Genomic DNA, 15,583 nt, shown 5'->3' on the forward strand with positions numbered 1-15,583 from the left:
GATATCTACATATGGTAGCCTACATTGAAAATAATTACACATTTGTGCAATGATATAAAATGACATCTGAATTAGTGATCAAATATTTTTCAGTGATTTTGATCAATAATAACTTTTTTCACACATACCACCTAGACTATACCCAGGTGTGCTGAAAACTGGGATCATCTAAATGCAGGCTGGTATTCTCACAAATTATTCATATTCACCAGTTTCAAATGATTGTCTCGTGCCATTACAATTGGGTTAAACCGTAGTGAGCAGTGTAGCTTCAAACCTGCCCAAGATGCGGACTCAACAAGGTAACCGTGTGCATTCTATTGCATGCTTGAAGAAAATTGGAAGCGAAGATTGAGTTCATCTAGCTTGAACTACGAACTCTCCGGGGGGAATATCTTATCCTGGAACAGTCTCTCAAACGTGGAATTGAAATGAACAGTGTCAGCAGCACTGTGCACGGATTTCTAATATCTGTGCCACCTGCATGGCGCTCTGACGGTGGCTCTGCCGTCCGGTTGTACCAAGGCCTATCGGCTACGTGTGCAAAACACGCGGGCGAATATTGTGCTCCAAATCTGACTTATGTTTTTATATAAAAACAGATGAGGATGTGATATGACACCCACTCACTGATTAGTCTGGTTTGGATTCTTTATTTGTTTTTAGACGGTCTTATTATTTACTGAACCCAAATATTAGTGCGTGACATTGACACAGGAAAGATCAAAGTCTTCACAAGAAGAGACGTATCATTGTTAAATCCGGAAGTGTGGTGGGCTTTTATAGTATGACGTTCAAAATGGTTAGTCTAGTAATTTCACCTCCCTAGTTGTTGTTTTTTATCACTTGCATACATTTCAAGCATCTCAAGAAAATCTGGAGGATATTTGAAGAACCTCACCTCCCCTCAAAATATCTGTGGACCTGCTGCATTTATTGGCAATGGAGAGCCCTCTCTCTCTCTCTCTCTCCATCTCTCTCTGCCTCTTCCTTCTTTCCGTTTGGCACACCTGCGCTCCAGTGGAACATTCTTCCGCTCATCTCTGTCTTGTCCGAGGCTCCCATTGGCCCCGGGCGGGGCCTCTGCCGCGCTGACGTCACGGCCTCCGCTGCAGTGTGAATGAATCAAGCAGCTTGTGTGATCCACACCAAAAGAGCACGGCGAAATCCAGAACGCACGGACAATATCCCGAGAAAGAAATAACTGAACGGACTTTAACGGGACAGCAAGTAATACCGAGGGCCCGTCTATCGCCTGATAGAGGCTACCCCGGTTCAGTTTTGTGTCACCGAATATCTTTTCTCAAGAAAAAAGCAGGGAGCCCGAGCCCACCGCGTTGTGGGTGTATGTGTGTGTGTCTAAACTCCGGTTTGGATCACGATGATGCAAAGTGCGGCGGTTCTACCAGCAGAGAATCCAGTGAAGGGTTTACCGGAGATACTCGGAGTGCCAATGCAACGTAAGGATTTTTTCGTTCTCCTTAAACTATTGATTATTTTATCAGGACATTGGCAGGCAGACTGTGTAATGCTGCAGGATATCCCTCTGGAAATATGTAACGGTTAATGAAACTCGAAGCAGAGGATGGAAGACATTACCTAGCAGATCAAGGCCATAGCATGACAGATATGGAAATATATAGATAAGTCCTGCTAGCCAATTTATTGAGCGTCGTGTACGTTTCTATTCTCAAAATCCCTTAAAAACATTCAATGGGATACGCATTCTTCCACAGACAGCTGTACATGTCTGTTTTACGCTGCACACGCAGTTGTCTAAATGTAGTCTATCTCTCTCGCTTCTGGAATAATAAAATGGCTTAGCACAGTTACAAGGCTTTAATTATAGGCCTATAGGTATAGCTACCATGCACGTTTTTTAAATTATCAGATACAATAGAGGAAGACCATCTGATAATGGAACACATACAGCATACCGATAGTTTGCCACATGTTTCGAAATAATCAATACTCGCTGTCTATGTGCCTACATCATAGACTATTTAATAACTTTTTTGTCTTTCGTCTTTAGAGCTCTTTTTCCACTCAGCCACTGTGTGTACAGTACAGATTGAGTCTGGTAGACAACGCAGACAGCTGTTTATTTGTCTACGAGTCTGGCCATGGTTGCGAGATCAGACGCTGTCATCGCCCACTCCCCGGACCCACTTTAATTGATTGACACTTATTACTCAACCATGTAGCCTACCTAATTATTTTATAGCGATGCCTTAATTTCAACGATAGCTTTGTGAAGATTACGCAATTAGGCCTGTATGACTTGTTATGGCAGGTTAATATCAGCACACTTGTAACTGTCTCGTAACATATGTCATTAAAACGTTTTTATTTAAATTTTAAAATAACCAGACGTTTTTAACTTGCGTCAAATTTAAGAAGTGTTTTCCATAATTTTTTCCACTTCTCAGCTTCAAAGGGGAGAATTACCTATTATCTTCTTCGCATCTGTTCATCATCTCCACAATGATAATCTGCACCAGACCCTTTCAAACTGTGCAATCAAGATGGAGCTACAATTGGATACATTCCTGACCCAATTATTCATAAAATGAGCCGGTAAAACGCAGAGTACAGATGGCCGTCATCTGTTGTAGCTATTCTCTCCAAATATACAGTCGGTTTTAATCCAGTTGAAATAGGTTAATACTGAGTGATATAGCCTTGCTTGTGTGACTAAATGAGACATGTTTTCTACGTACATTTCAAAACACTATGTCAGTTATTTAGCCTGGTGTATAAAATGTTTTAATATTCGAGACAATTAAAAAAAAACATTTTAGATTCGTGGTGACAATTACCAATTAATTTAGCATAACGTGGGTTATTAATTTTAAATTGTTCTTCATTTCCTAACTTGACTATTGTACTATATATTGTCATTAAATTATATTAACTTTAGTGACTCGGAAAGGGAAGAATGTAGAATGTATTTAGCCAATATAGGCCTTCAGTGTAAATAGGCGTATATGTAGTCGGCGTATGCTCTTTAATTTTGTAAATCGAGGGAGATTAAAAGATTGAGTAAAGATCTTGCCACTCAGCCCCCTGTGGTGCATACAGGAGTCTCCATGGTGGATTTATTTAATACCAGATTGCTTTAGGAATAAAAGCAATTCAGTATTATCTAAACATCAAGGCCGATATGGCATTACCCTGCTTTTGAGAAATAAGGGCAATTATTATAAAACTTTTCGACAGACTAGAATCTGTTCTTACTGGGTTATGTATTTTTTTTTATGTAAAAAATGTGATAGGCCTATCTGATATCATAACTGATCCAAAACAAATACGTATTTAAACTGGCTGTTGAACGTTTTCTATCTGATAGTTTTTTATAACAATGATCAAATCAAATTATGGTTGATTGTCTATCGGTATGTGGACGCAGACATGATAAGAGCCTGTCCAAAGCAGAGAAGCATGATAGATGGATGTAGCCTACGGTCATATTCGCCAAGAAATTAAGACCTCTTTTAGGCTCTCTACAAGAGATCATAGATGAGAAATTGTTAAATTTACAAGCATTAAGAAAAAGTGTGTGAGAGAGAGAAAGATAGAGAAGGGGGGGGGGGGGGGGGGGGAGTGCAGGGCGCAATTAGACATCGAGTCAGACCGTTGCCAAGAAACTGAGACGTGCTAAAAGTTGTGCTGGTATCCTTTCAGCACTATAGCGTTACTTGTGCTCCTAAATAACGGTTGTTAAATAAGTTGGGGAAAGTTGAATAGTAGGCCTAATCAATGTATCATGCAAGTGTTGGTTCTACACACGGTAACATTTTAATAAGCCTTTTGTAAACACATAAACCATATACCAAAGTGTTTTGAAAATATAGTCTATTGTGGTAGTAACTATAATGTCACTTTCCAGGTTTATTTTTTCTTCCAAATTTCCAATGAATTAGGCTACCATTTTTTTTCTCCAGATTTTTGTTTCGCTTTTTCTTAGGAATTACATCACATTGAAACGTCGAAGAGAAGTTTATTTGAGACTGTATTCTTCAAAATGTCATGTGGTGTTAAAGGTGCATCACATGTATGTGTAAGGACAATGTGTGTGTGTGTGTCTGTGTTTCCGTTTACCTCTGTGTAGGTCTAAGGAGCTTGGTGTAGGCCCACATACGATTGGATTAATGATCAGATCACTACAAGCTCAGTCAACTTTATTTAAAACCGCTCATCCACATTTCCCGTGGAATCGTCTTATACTGTTTTACCTGCCAGGTAGAGGTGTCAATTTCCAACCGAAGCCAGTCTCCTGGTGACCTCACCCTCGGGTATGGAGTGAGCTATTTAGCATAACGCTTCTCCTAACATGCTACCAGTTCAATTGATGAACATGCATTTCCCTCCATATTTTTTAAACCTAAATATGCTCATAGATAATTTAAGATTTTATTTGGGCAATTGGATCTCATGTATGGATAAACAATATACAGCCTATATACAAAGATTTCAGTTAATTATTGACAAATTGTGCGATAATAATGAGCTAACTTGACCTAGCAGTACCTGACTAGGGTTGGATACATATAATGCATTGATTGTTTGATAACTCGCTTTCAAATATCGTGGGTTGTGCTAATTTGAAATAATTATTATTTAGACAGGGTTAGTAAAGAGTTACAATATAACAATGATGTGATTGCTATTTGAAAGCCACTGGAGCCGGAAGGCGACCGGAAAGCGACAATTTCTGTACCTTTAAACCTGGAAAAATAAAAGACACCACTAATTATTAAATGAGACACAGCATCCATATTTTACAGTGAATGTTACCATGTCTTTATTTAGCCTACGCGTCATTCCGGCACCTCGTGTGCTAATACAATACGAAACACTTGCCGGTTTGATATTCTGTGTTCAATATTTAGCACTGCCAATTTATCAAAGTGTCGTCCGTCTCTTTGTCCCCTGCAGAGATCCCTCAGTGTGCGGGCTGCAGCCAACACATCCTGGATAAGTTCATCCTCAAGGTGCTGGACCGACACTGGCACTCCAAGTGTCTCAAGTGCGCCGACTGCCAAACTCCGCTGGCGGACAAGTGTTTCTCGCGGGCGGGGAATGTATACTGCAAGGAGGACTTCTTCAAGTAAGTTTTGATGTTTTTTTAATATTTCTGTTTAGCTTTTAGTGATCTTTTAAAATGTTGAAATGTTCGTAACCACGGTGCCCAGAGATACCTTTGCTCCTCAGCAGCGAAACGAAATTTTAATGTTTGTCTGTGTGGTGTTCTTTATTTTTAAGTTATAGAAAAACGGGGTTATTATAGTAATAATATCAATACATATTATTATTATTAATAACCTTTTATGATTATTCAAATACCCTCTTTCTTCGCCTGGTATTAATAAAAGCAAACCCATTGATGGAGGATGGGCATTGGTCTATCTGACTGTGCAAATGCATGATCTGGCTAGTCATTAGCTGGGGGCTCTGGACTTTTGCCTGAGCTACAGGTCATAGATTATAGGGTGAATCCAATAAGCTCAATGTTATCTTCAGGTTGAGCCTGATGGTCTTATTTACAGGTAAGACTAGAAAGTCTCCTTGGTATAATGGCTGGCTTTTAGGCCTTTGAGCAGACGATTGACAAAAAAAAACTAAAAAAACAAACCCTGTGCTCAAGCTTAAATACTGTGTCTTCATGGAAGGCCTTGCTTGCGGAGACAGTCACAAGTATTCCAAGCTGAGCAAGAAAGAGAAGGTGTCTGTCTTCAGAGCCACGCATTCAGCATCATCACAGAAGCACAGTGACCGAACCACCTCCTCTGCTTCCTGGAGTGAGGCTCCTGAGGCGGAGGGCAGTGTGCTGCTATCATGTTGTGTTTATGGTGGAGCCCTGATGCTGAACATGACAGAGCACATAACACTCAAACTTTCAACTCCCTGGACAACTCCATTTACAAATGTAATTTAGCACTGGTGCTACACCGCTCAGCCCTTTGCAGACACTCACACACACACAAAAGAGAAACTCTGAATCTTTTCTTTTCTCCTCTACTCTCCCTCTCTTTCTCCAAACCTTTAGGGGGCTCTCCTCTGTCCTGTGTTTTTTTTTTTTCTTATTTTTTTTTTTTACGATTGAATTTCAGAGGCATTAAAGAAGAAAATTAAGTTTGACTTTTATCCAAAACAGGATCAGCACTGGCTTTTACTAAATCATGTTTGAGAGGGTTTAATGTCAGAAGCTTCAATGAGACTTAAAAAGCTCCGGAGTCAGAGAGTGGAGGCTAACTCTGTTAGCTGGCCCAGGGGACAATACAGCAGGATGGGGGGGGGGGGGAGTTAATGCTAAACCTGCAGCAGTGCAAGGGCCTAAGATGGGTGGAGGGGCTAGGGTAAACTGGGGGTTTAAGATGGGTGTGGGTAGGCTAGCGTGGCTGGCGGCTGGAGAGGGGTGGGGGTGGGGGGGGGTGGAGAGGGTTTGGGGAGGGGGCAGGAAGGCAACAGAATCTTCACCTTGGTGTGTGGACGAGGGGAAGAGGGAAGGGTTTATATTGGTGTATCGGCAGGCTGATTTACAGATGATCCTCACTCACTGCTTTATAGGTCCTCCCCTGCTACATGCCCAATGTCTCTCTGTCTCTCTCTCTCTCTCTCTCTCTCTCTCTCTCTCTCTCTCACTTTCTCTCTCTCTCACTCTCTCTCTCTCTCTCTCTCTCTCTCTCTCTCTCTCTCTCTCTCTCTCTCTCTCTCTCACTCTCTCACACACACACTTACACCACCCATGTGGGTACTGAAGCACACATATTAATTCTATATCTCTCATATAATCGTATTTAAATACACACACAGGCACACACACCTACTCATGCACATGCCCACACTCAGATGCACACAGTCGTAGGCAGTGTGCACACACACCAACACACACACCAACACACACACACACACACACAACATTGATCCAAGTCATCCATCAACTTGAACACAGGTTGCATCCCAACGGAAATGCATGCTGCTGCTGTTTTTCTGGAATGATACAGTGCAACTAGTAATTGAGTTGTATCCTGTGTAACAGAGGTGGTTTGGTGAATAATGTATCTTTGCACGTGACACCAGGGAGCTGGCGTTATCCCTCAGAGCTAAAGAGGCTGCTTTGCGTTGACCTTTTTTTAGTCAAAGAGTTAAAATGTATAATCTTGATCTCTCTGTTTCGTCATCCCAATTGGAATATATTGACCTGGTTCTGCACTGTGTGTGGAGTGTGAAACTGATGCCAGATGTCTCTCTTTCTCCCTCTGTGTGTGTGTGTGTGTTTCTTCCAGGCGTTTTGGGACAAAGTGTGCCTCGTGCCAGCAGGGGATCCCTCCAACGCAGGTGGTGCGAAAGGCGCAGGACTTTGTGTACCACCTGCACTGCTTTGCCTGCGTCATGTGCAGTCGGCAGCTTGCCACCGGGGACGAGTTTTACCTCATGGAGGACGGCCGGCTCGTCTGCAAGGAGGACTACGAGACCGCCAAACAAAATGGTGGGTTTCAGCCACGGCCCTCCTCTGCTTTGTCTGTGTTTTCTGTTGTTGCAGGGCCCGAGGTCAGAGGTCGTTTGCTGTGTTCGGATACGCCGCCCCCCCCCCCCCCGTTCCTTCACGAGAACGTTCCGTTCTGCAACCAGCACGTTTTGTTTTTAGTTGTGACAACTTTAAGTACATGTCAGACAACATACTTCTTTACTTTAACTTGAGTGAAAAAGGGTTGTCAGTACTTAACCAGAGTCTTTTTAAACATGCATTTCTTCTTCTTGAGTGAAGGATGTGTCTACTTTTGCCATCTCTGTGAATGGTGGGGGAGAATGGGGAGAGAGTGGTGTGTGTGTGTGTGTGTGTTGAGGCATGGCCTGAGATGTGACATGCAGAACGTGCGTGTCAGAAACATCTCGTTTGACAGGTCTCGTGCGAGGCTCGAGCCAAAATTTGCAGAGACATTTCAGTTCTGTAAACTCTTTATTAATTTAATTTTATTTTTTTCTCCAGATGATTCCGAGGCTGGAGCCAAGCGTCCTCGCACGACCATCACCGCCAAGCAGCTGGAGACCCTGAAGAGCGCGTACAAGAACTCTCCCAAGCCGGCACGCCACGTCCGTGAGCAGCTGTCCTCAGAGACCGGCCTGGACATGAGGGTGGTGCAGGTGTGTCTCTCTTTAGGGTCCCCCCTGCTACGAGGAACACAGATCTGTAGGAGGAGGAACTTTTGGTCTGATATGCAAGAGGGTTGAGCATGACAAAAGTTGATGATATTTAACCCTTGTGCCTTCGGGTCACATGACCAAAAGGTTAATAACGAACCATCGTTGTGTTTACCCAATTTTACCCAATACAAAAGCAAATAAAAATAATTTTCTTTTAACCTTCGCAATGTGGGGGGTCTGAGACAGCCCAACGGTTAAAAGAAAATGCTTCCCTTTGTTTTTGTATGTGGTAAAGTTGTCGCAAACGAAGGTGGGTCACAATGACTGATGGGTCAGAATGACCCGAGGAGAACACAAGGGTTAAAGGAACAATACGTAGGATTATTTTTGCAGTCTGAGCTCTTGAGTTGGTATGAGAGGTGTTTGGCAACACCGACAGCTTAGTGCCAGTGAAATCTTTTTTTTATTTAATTTTTTGGAGCGCTGCTATTTTCCAACAAATTTAATTCTCGCAAACTTGTTCCAGCCAATTGCCTTTTTTTTTATCACTGTCAATCAACCACAGTTTTCATATTTGAATTTACGTTGTATTTCATGTCAACTACTGCAGATTTAAAATGTCTCTCTCTCTCTTTCTCAGGTGTGGTTCCAGAACCGCAGGGCGAAGGAGAAGCGCTTGAAGAAAGATGCCGGTCGACACCGCTGGGGACAGTTTTACAAGAGCGTCAAGAGGAACCGGGGTGCTACCAAAGCCGAAAAGGAGAGCTCAGCAGACGACGCCGGGCTCAGCGACAGCGAGCTCAGCTTCAGGGGTAAGGCAAATGTTGGATCATTCATTCAAACTTTTTTATGGGACGTCTGGTCTTATTTGTTGCCAAGAACAATGACTTTCCTATTTGTGGGATGATCAAGTTTACTCTGACCTTGATGTATGGCCGACGAAACACAACAGTCTTCCTTTAGCGTGTGCTGTGACCACAATCTGTATAAGCAAAACCTGCCAAATGCTCCTATTTGTCTCCAAAATGGAATCTCTTCTCTATGAGATGGAGGTTTGTTTACCTGCCTCGAGCCAAAATGGCTTCTAGTTTCTTTCCGATCTCACTCACGCTGTTCTTCCTGTGGCTCAAAGATGGAACTAATATGAAAGGAGACATGTCAACCGTACAAACGACATATCAGACATCCATGTGTTTTTATAGCAATTTAACGTTTGTGGGCCCCATTTTGGGGACTCGTAAAAGTCCCAAGCCACTTTTAAGAGGAGGCTCGTTTTACGAGAACGGAAAACAGCGTGGCAGAACCTCCATAAAGTTCCTGAAGCTTTTAGTCAATTACAGGGAAAGTGCTTAGGGGCATTGTTGTTATGGAAACAGCCCCGGGGAGCCGAGACAAATATTGTTTTGTATTTTGCGCTAACACACACACACACAGATTCAGACATATACACACACGCACACACACACACACAAAGACCTTCTTTGTTCTCTCGGCTGGTCTCACAGTCGACCAAAAGGGTCAACCAGCCCTCATGCAGCGATCTTCACACCTGCTGGATCAGCTCATTTACCTAAGTGAAACACACCTCCTCTCCCCCTAATAAATGTCATTCATAAACACACTTCATTCTTTTGAAAGATGACAGTTGTACAAAGTGGTCAGCATCATTAGATTTATGTTACATGACAGCAACACCCCCCCTTCACCCCCCCGCTACCCCCCCCGCATGCTGAGTGATGGTGTCTCCCATCTCTCCTCTAGAGGACCAGATCCTGTCTGACCTGGGCCATACCAACGGGCTTTACGGGAGCGTGGGCGACGTGGCCAACGGGGGCATGCTGAATGGAAGCTTCTCATTGGACGCCGCTGGACAGCCCTATCACGACATGAGGGCGGGCAGTCCTTACGGCCTCCCCCAATCACCTTCCTCCATCACCTCCCTGTCCGGCCACACTCCCCTGCTCAACAACCTGGGCTTCTCTATGGACAGTCTGGTGGGGCCTGGGGGCCCGGGGGGCCCGGGGGGCCCAGGGGGGGTGGGGCAGGCCCTGAGGGCCATGGCTGGGGGGCCGAACTCTGACCTCTCCACAGGAAGCAGCACAGGCTACCCAGACTTCCCCACTAGTCCCGCCTCCTGGCTGGACGAGATGGACCATTCCCAGTTCTGAGGAGTCCTGGAACAAACCATTGTAACAAATTTGAGGGGTAGGGGGAGGGGGGTGGGAGGGAGGATGAAATGAAGAGACTGGGATTGGGTTTGGACTGTTGGAAGGCTTTTTACATTTCTATCACCCTGAGAGAGTGGTGTCTTATTTATTTTATACTGGAGGAAGAGGAGGAGGAAGAGGAGGAGAGGAACTCTTCTGGCAAGTTCTGCCTTTGGCCAATCGCAAGAAGACGACCGCAACGACCCACCTGACCACACCAGTGTGCTGGAGACTGGCAGGTGTGTGTGTGACTTCCTCACACAAACGAAACACGACTGAATATTCCCACTGTCATACAGTACATTTAGCTTTTCATACCATTTGTATTTTTTTTTTCTTTCATTTATTGTAACTCGAAATCTCCAGCTTGTATGAGGTGATGTTGTCATCCGTTGTAGAGGAGCCAGACTGGGACAGGTATCAGCCGCAACGTGGAAGCCACGATCTGGACACAGACTCTTGGAGATCATCCTCACAGGATGGTTCTCGCTTGTCTCTCCCTCTGTCAATACAGGCCCCTCCATGGCCATGCACTTTAGACTCCTCCTGATTGGTCAGGGCGTACTGTAGGCACAAGGCTAGCTGACTGCAGCGTTTCATGGTCGAGAAACTCACCTATGGCAGCATGAGTGTCGGGTTCCCTGTGTTTGTGTTTTTAGATGTACGGAAAAAGCTTAGCTTTACCGTGCTAAGTCTGCCTAACTGTCTGTCTGTCTGTCTGTCTATGTGTCTGTTGTGAACTGCTTGCAGGGCATGACTGTCTGTCTGTCTGTTGTGAACTGTTTGCAGGGCATGACAAGTACCTTTTAGAGGTTTCTCAGAAGTGTTTGTTTTCAACACTGATGTAAAGGCTTGAATTTACATTGCGAAAAGTCTCATCCAGTCAGTATTCTCCCCTCCTTTTCCTCTCCTTTCCTCTCCTCTCCTCTCCTCTCCCCTCCTCTCCTCTCCTCTCCCCTCCTCTCCTCTCCTCTCCTCTCCCCTCCTCTCCTCTCCTCTCCTCTCCTCTCCTCTCCTCTCCTCTCCTCTCCTCTCCTCTCCTCTCCTCTCCTCTCCTCTCCTCTCCCCTCCCCTCCCCTCCCCTCCCCTCCCCTCCCCTCCCCTCCCCTCCTCTCCCCTCCTCTCCTCTCCTCTCCTCTCCTCTCCTCTCCCCTCCCCTCCTCTCCTCTCCTCTCCTCTCCTCTCCCCTCCTCTCCTCTCCTCTCCTCTCCTCTCCTCTCCCCTCCTTTTCCTCTCCTCTCCCCTCCTCTCCTCTCCTCTCCTCTCCCCTCCTCTCCCCTCCTCTCCTCTCCTCTCCTCTCCTCTCCTCTCCTCTCCTCTCCTCTCCTCTCCTCTCCTCTCCTCTCCTCTCCTCTCCCCTCCAAGATGCATGCCAATAGGATTAAGTGACTTCACGCTGAGCTCTGCTCTTAAGAGGATGACTGTTGAAGATGTCATAGTATCTGATAGATCGTCGTGTGTTTTCCAGAATACATGTTAGGAACCACAGGTGATAGATATACTGGTGTTTACTGGAACAAATGCTGCCACACTATTCTGACAACAGGCTGAAGTAATACCAGTAATAGTTGTCGATCAAATATCTTCACTGGTAGTTTTGTCCATTTAGATTTTGCCTAAATTGCCATCCTCATTGCCCTGAGAGAGAGATACATGGGGTTCAGTGTAAAAAAATATAATGGGTATAAAAACAACGTTCAAATTCTCTCTCAGTTTTTTGTTCATGTTTTTATTTTATTTTTCATCAATTGCCAAATCATGTACCTCCGCCAGCCAGAAAGCAAAACAACCCCCGGAAAAAAACTAAACAGAAACCCGAGTGGAAATACTTCCCTTTCAGTCTACGTTGCCTCAGAACTTTGCGTCTTAATCGTTGTAAATTTTGTACAGTTTCAGAACGTGTCGATCGTCTTGTTTCCTGAGCTCTATTTATTGCCATGTGTCTTTGAAAAAGATTTACAAGAGAGCACCGAATTATTCATTTATGCCTTCTGTGCAATGGTATGAACTGTGTACAGTCAAATCTATATGAGGAAAATAAAGCTGAATTGTCTTTGGGTACCGTGACTGGTGTTTCTCTCTGCTTTACTTAAGTTTCTTGTACCAGGTATTTGTTGTACCGGGTATTTGTAGTACAGGGTATTTGTTGTACCGGGTATTGAGATGTGAAAATACACCAGTTCTTTCCAACAGGCCGTGGAAAGGGTTTCTAGTTTCACAGCGTCAGTGAGAGTTCTGTTTGCCTGCTCTTCTCTTACATGCTGATTGTTTGTTTGTTGGGATATGGCCATCCATCATCCCCCGCAACACCCTCCCCCTCCTTCCAGCCCTCCCTCCCTCCCACCACCCTCCCCCCTGGAGAGGGGCAATAGAACATCTGCCACCCGTACTCGACCACACACACGCACGCACGCTCGCACACACACTCACACACACACATACACACACACAGTAAAGACCCAGCACCAGATTGTAGTTTTACACAGTCAAATCTTTCCCTAATCCACCGGCCCCGCCTCCCACACTGTTGATTAATTGTAAACTGCTTTTTTTGTTGTTAAATATGCTTCATGGTCAGTAAGACAGAGGGGGGCAAATACAGGACAGACACTGTCTGTCTGTTGGCCTGTCTGTGGCTCTTACTGACACACACGGGTTGAACTGTGTGTTCCTGAGATTCAGCAGGAGACACAATGTGCTCAGGCCGCCCCTCAAGTTTGGGTTCCAGTGTCTCACCCCCTCCTCCTTTACTGTCCTGCGTGCGGGGAGGGGTCGTTTCTGAGCTGCCCGGCCAGTCCCCAACCCTGGTCCTCAGGGCACTCCTCTCCTGCTTGTTTTAGATGTTTCCCTGCTCCAACACACCTGATTCAAATGAATGGGTCGTTATCCAGCTCTGCAGAAGCCTGCTTATGACCATTCATTTGAATCAAGCAGGGAAACATCTAAAACATGCAGGACAGGGGGTCCCTGAGGACCAGGGTTGGGAATCACTGGTGTAGTGAATCCTGGCAGGTTGGTTTGTGCTTGTCCAGACAGCATCTCTATCAGTGTGAGGAAATGTCTGGGCCCACTCATCTCTCAGAAAGGGCCTAATATAGTCAACAAATTATATTTTAAAAGTAATCTGTTCTAATTTTATTTTATTAATTCATAATTTGACAATGTAAAAAATCCCCTTTTGACACCCTATCAGAATCTTGCTTCCTCCGTTGTTGGGAGGAAAATGCAATGCAGCTCTATGATTGGCGGTCCAGCTATGAATTTAGGGGCGATTGACACATTTCCATTGACAGTAAATTGACCAATCATATCTTCCCTCTAAATTGGTGGGCTTTGTTATCGCTAACTTTGTGAAAAGTTAAGCCTGTTGTGGGTAACGCGATCACAAGCTAATAAACTAGCTAACGTAACGTTAGCTTGTTCGTTCACTTCACAATGGAAGCCGCGAGTAACGTTCCCGTTTGTGAGGACAACATTGTTTCACATTTGTTATATACGCCGTTATCAAGGTTAACTTTTAATGAGAATTTGGAGTTAATCGCCAAAGGAAGACCTACACCAGAAATTAATTTCGTGCAGAAAACCAAAGCTCATCAAAGGTAGGCTATGTTTTTCGAAAACCTTTCGGCTGCCGTGCCAAATGATGTAATGCCCGGCCGCCGTGCCACTGTTTTGTCGCCCGAGCCTACTGTAGCCTATATGTTGTGTAAAATGACCGGAAATCTGAAGGCCACACGAACCAACGCAACGTCATTAAGCACAATTACCGTAAATAGTGCCGCAAGGGCTGTCTCAAATAGTAATCACCAACACAATTTCATGTAGGCCTAATGCTGTGCGCGCCTTTTTTTCCGACCAGGAGCCTAATTGAGGTCAGAGGGCCAAAGGGTTTAAGAGTCACGGTTCTTGTTACTCAATGTGACTATATTTCAAAACAGAAATGTAGCTATAAGTGTCTAACCACTGTTCAAATCCTCAACTATTTGTTCCTGGCATCATTTGGGCCTTGTTTTGCCTAGTTTAACCCTGCAGAGATTTTAATAGAAGGGACCAGACCAGACATTGTGCAATCTGAACGCCCTGCATCACTTGGGCTTCTGCAATGCTACTGTCAACATCCATGACGACGTTATAACATATGTAGGCCCGGTTCAAAGTCATTTGAATTCTCAACCTGCAGCCAAGACATCTGTCTCTCTCTGTAGACAAAGGCATAGCGTCCTTCTCCAAACGGAGGTAGTATTGATTTGCGTGTGTTTTAGCTATTCCCGTTGCATAAAACCAAAGCTAACATCAAGCTCACAGACTGTGTACGTTTGCATAAAACTCCACCAAAACGAGCTGTATTTTTACTCAGGCATTGATTAGACGGTTCGTGGGCCTTAATGGATAGCTACTAATAGTGCTGCCTTACAAAGATAAAGAGCGACAAAGACAGTTAGGATAATTTACACAGCACTTACAGCACTACTATACAAATAAATCTAGGAGAGTCCTACACTGTTGCTTTTGCAAAGATGACAAACACAAGCACAAATGCCATTATCATCGATCGAAAGGCTTTTATTACAAACTTCCTGAAGGAAAACGTCCCATGTTTTCTCTGAGGGAAAACGAGGGAAATATATTAACATGTAAAACAGATATAATTTAGAATGGGTCTCAGCTCAATCTTAGATGCCAAGACTGTGTTTTTTGTCTCTCTCCTCCTCTTCCTGTGGTTTCATCTGTGGGCTGAGCGATGGCATCTGTGATGGAGCTGTGGGGACTGGTGTTGGGACCGGCCTTCTCAATGACAAGCTCAAGGTCGCATTAAAGCAGGCAGGAAAGCCCTTATGCTAAGTATCTGAACTACATTTCCCACACATCCTCCACAGGCACAGCCACCGGCGTGTGTCGTGAGGCGGGTTGTGTCTCCGTGTTTCTCGGTTGCCTGCTGGAGTCGATAAAGAAAAGTTAAAGCGTCGCCGTGCGTGCAGGGAGACGTAGTTTTTCTTGCTGACCTAAACACAGACACACTTCCTCTGGAGGGGTGCCATGGACTACAGCGCTGCTCCTCCAGGAGATGTGAGAGGCAGGAGGAGGAGGAGGGGGTGGGGGGGTGGAGGAGATAGAAACGAAGGGGTATTTTTGCTTACTGTTGGATTTGCAGCTCGACTGGAAGACTAGGGGGAGTGGGGAGCAAAGGATTGCATTAATGGTTGGCCGGTGCTGCAACATGCCATTGC

General features: G+C 44.7%; 2 protein-coding genes across 2 annotated transcripts in view; both read left to right on the plus strand.

Moving 5' to 3' along the window:
• The first annotated feature begins 1,381 nt into the window (after nucleotides 1-1,381).
• lhx4 (LIM homeobox 4) lies at nucleotides 1,382-10,316 on the plus strand. Its single transcript, XM_084676114.1, has 6 exons — nucleotides 1,382-1,460; nucleotides 4,939-5,110; nucleotides 7,290-7,492; nucleotides 7,994-8,148; nucleotides 8,789-8,960; nucleotides 9,910-10,316. The coding sequence occupies exons 1-6, from the start codon at nucleotides 1,382-1,384 to the stop codon at nucleotides 10,314-10,316; spliced, it is 1,188 nt and encodes a 395-aa protein (XP_084532240.1).
• A 3,395-nt stretch (nucleotides 10,317-13,711) lies between these two features.
• Nucleotides 13,712-15,583, plus strand: part of xpr1a (xenotropic and polytropic retrovirus receptor 1a) — a 94,821-nt gene continuing 92,949 nt past the window's right edge. The window contains exon 1 of the mRNA XM_084675792.1: nucleotides 13,712-13,954. The gene's annotated coding sequence lies outside the window, so the exon portion shown is untranslated. The remainder of the gene's footprint in view (nucleotides 13,955-15,583) is intronic.

The sequence above is a fragment of the Hypomesus nipponensis genome, chromosome 16, assembly GCF_054491055.1.
Source record: "Hypomesus nipponensis isolate SF chromosome 16, ASM5449105v1, whole genome shotgun sequence".
Lineage (NCBI taxonomy): Eukaryota > Metazoa > Chordata > Actinopteri > Osmeriformes > Osmeridae > Hypomesus > Hypomesus nipponensis.

Excerpts from the sequence above, each read along its gene's own strand:
- lhx4 (XM_084676114.1), top strand. The coding sequence starts at position 1,382 with ATGATGCAAAGTGCGGCGGTTCTACCAGCAGAGAATCCAGTGAAGGGT. Across the intron at positions 1,461-4,938 it reads ACTCGGAGTGCCAATGCAAC|AGATCCCTCAGTGTGCGGGC; the intron begins GTAAGGATTTTT and ends TGTCCCCTGCAG. Across the intron at positions 8,149-8,788 it reads TGGACATGAGGGTGGTGCAG|GTGTGGTTCCAGAACCGCAG; the intron begins GTGTGTCTCTCT and ends TCTCTTTCTCAG.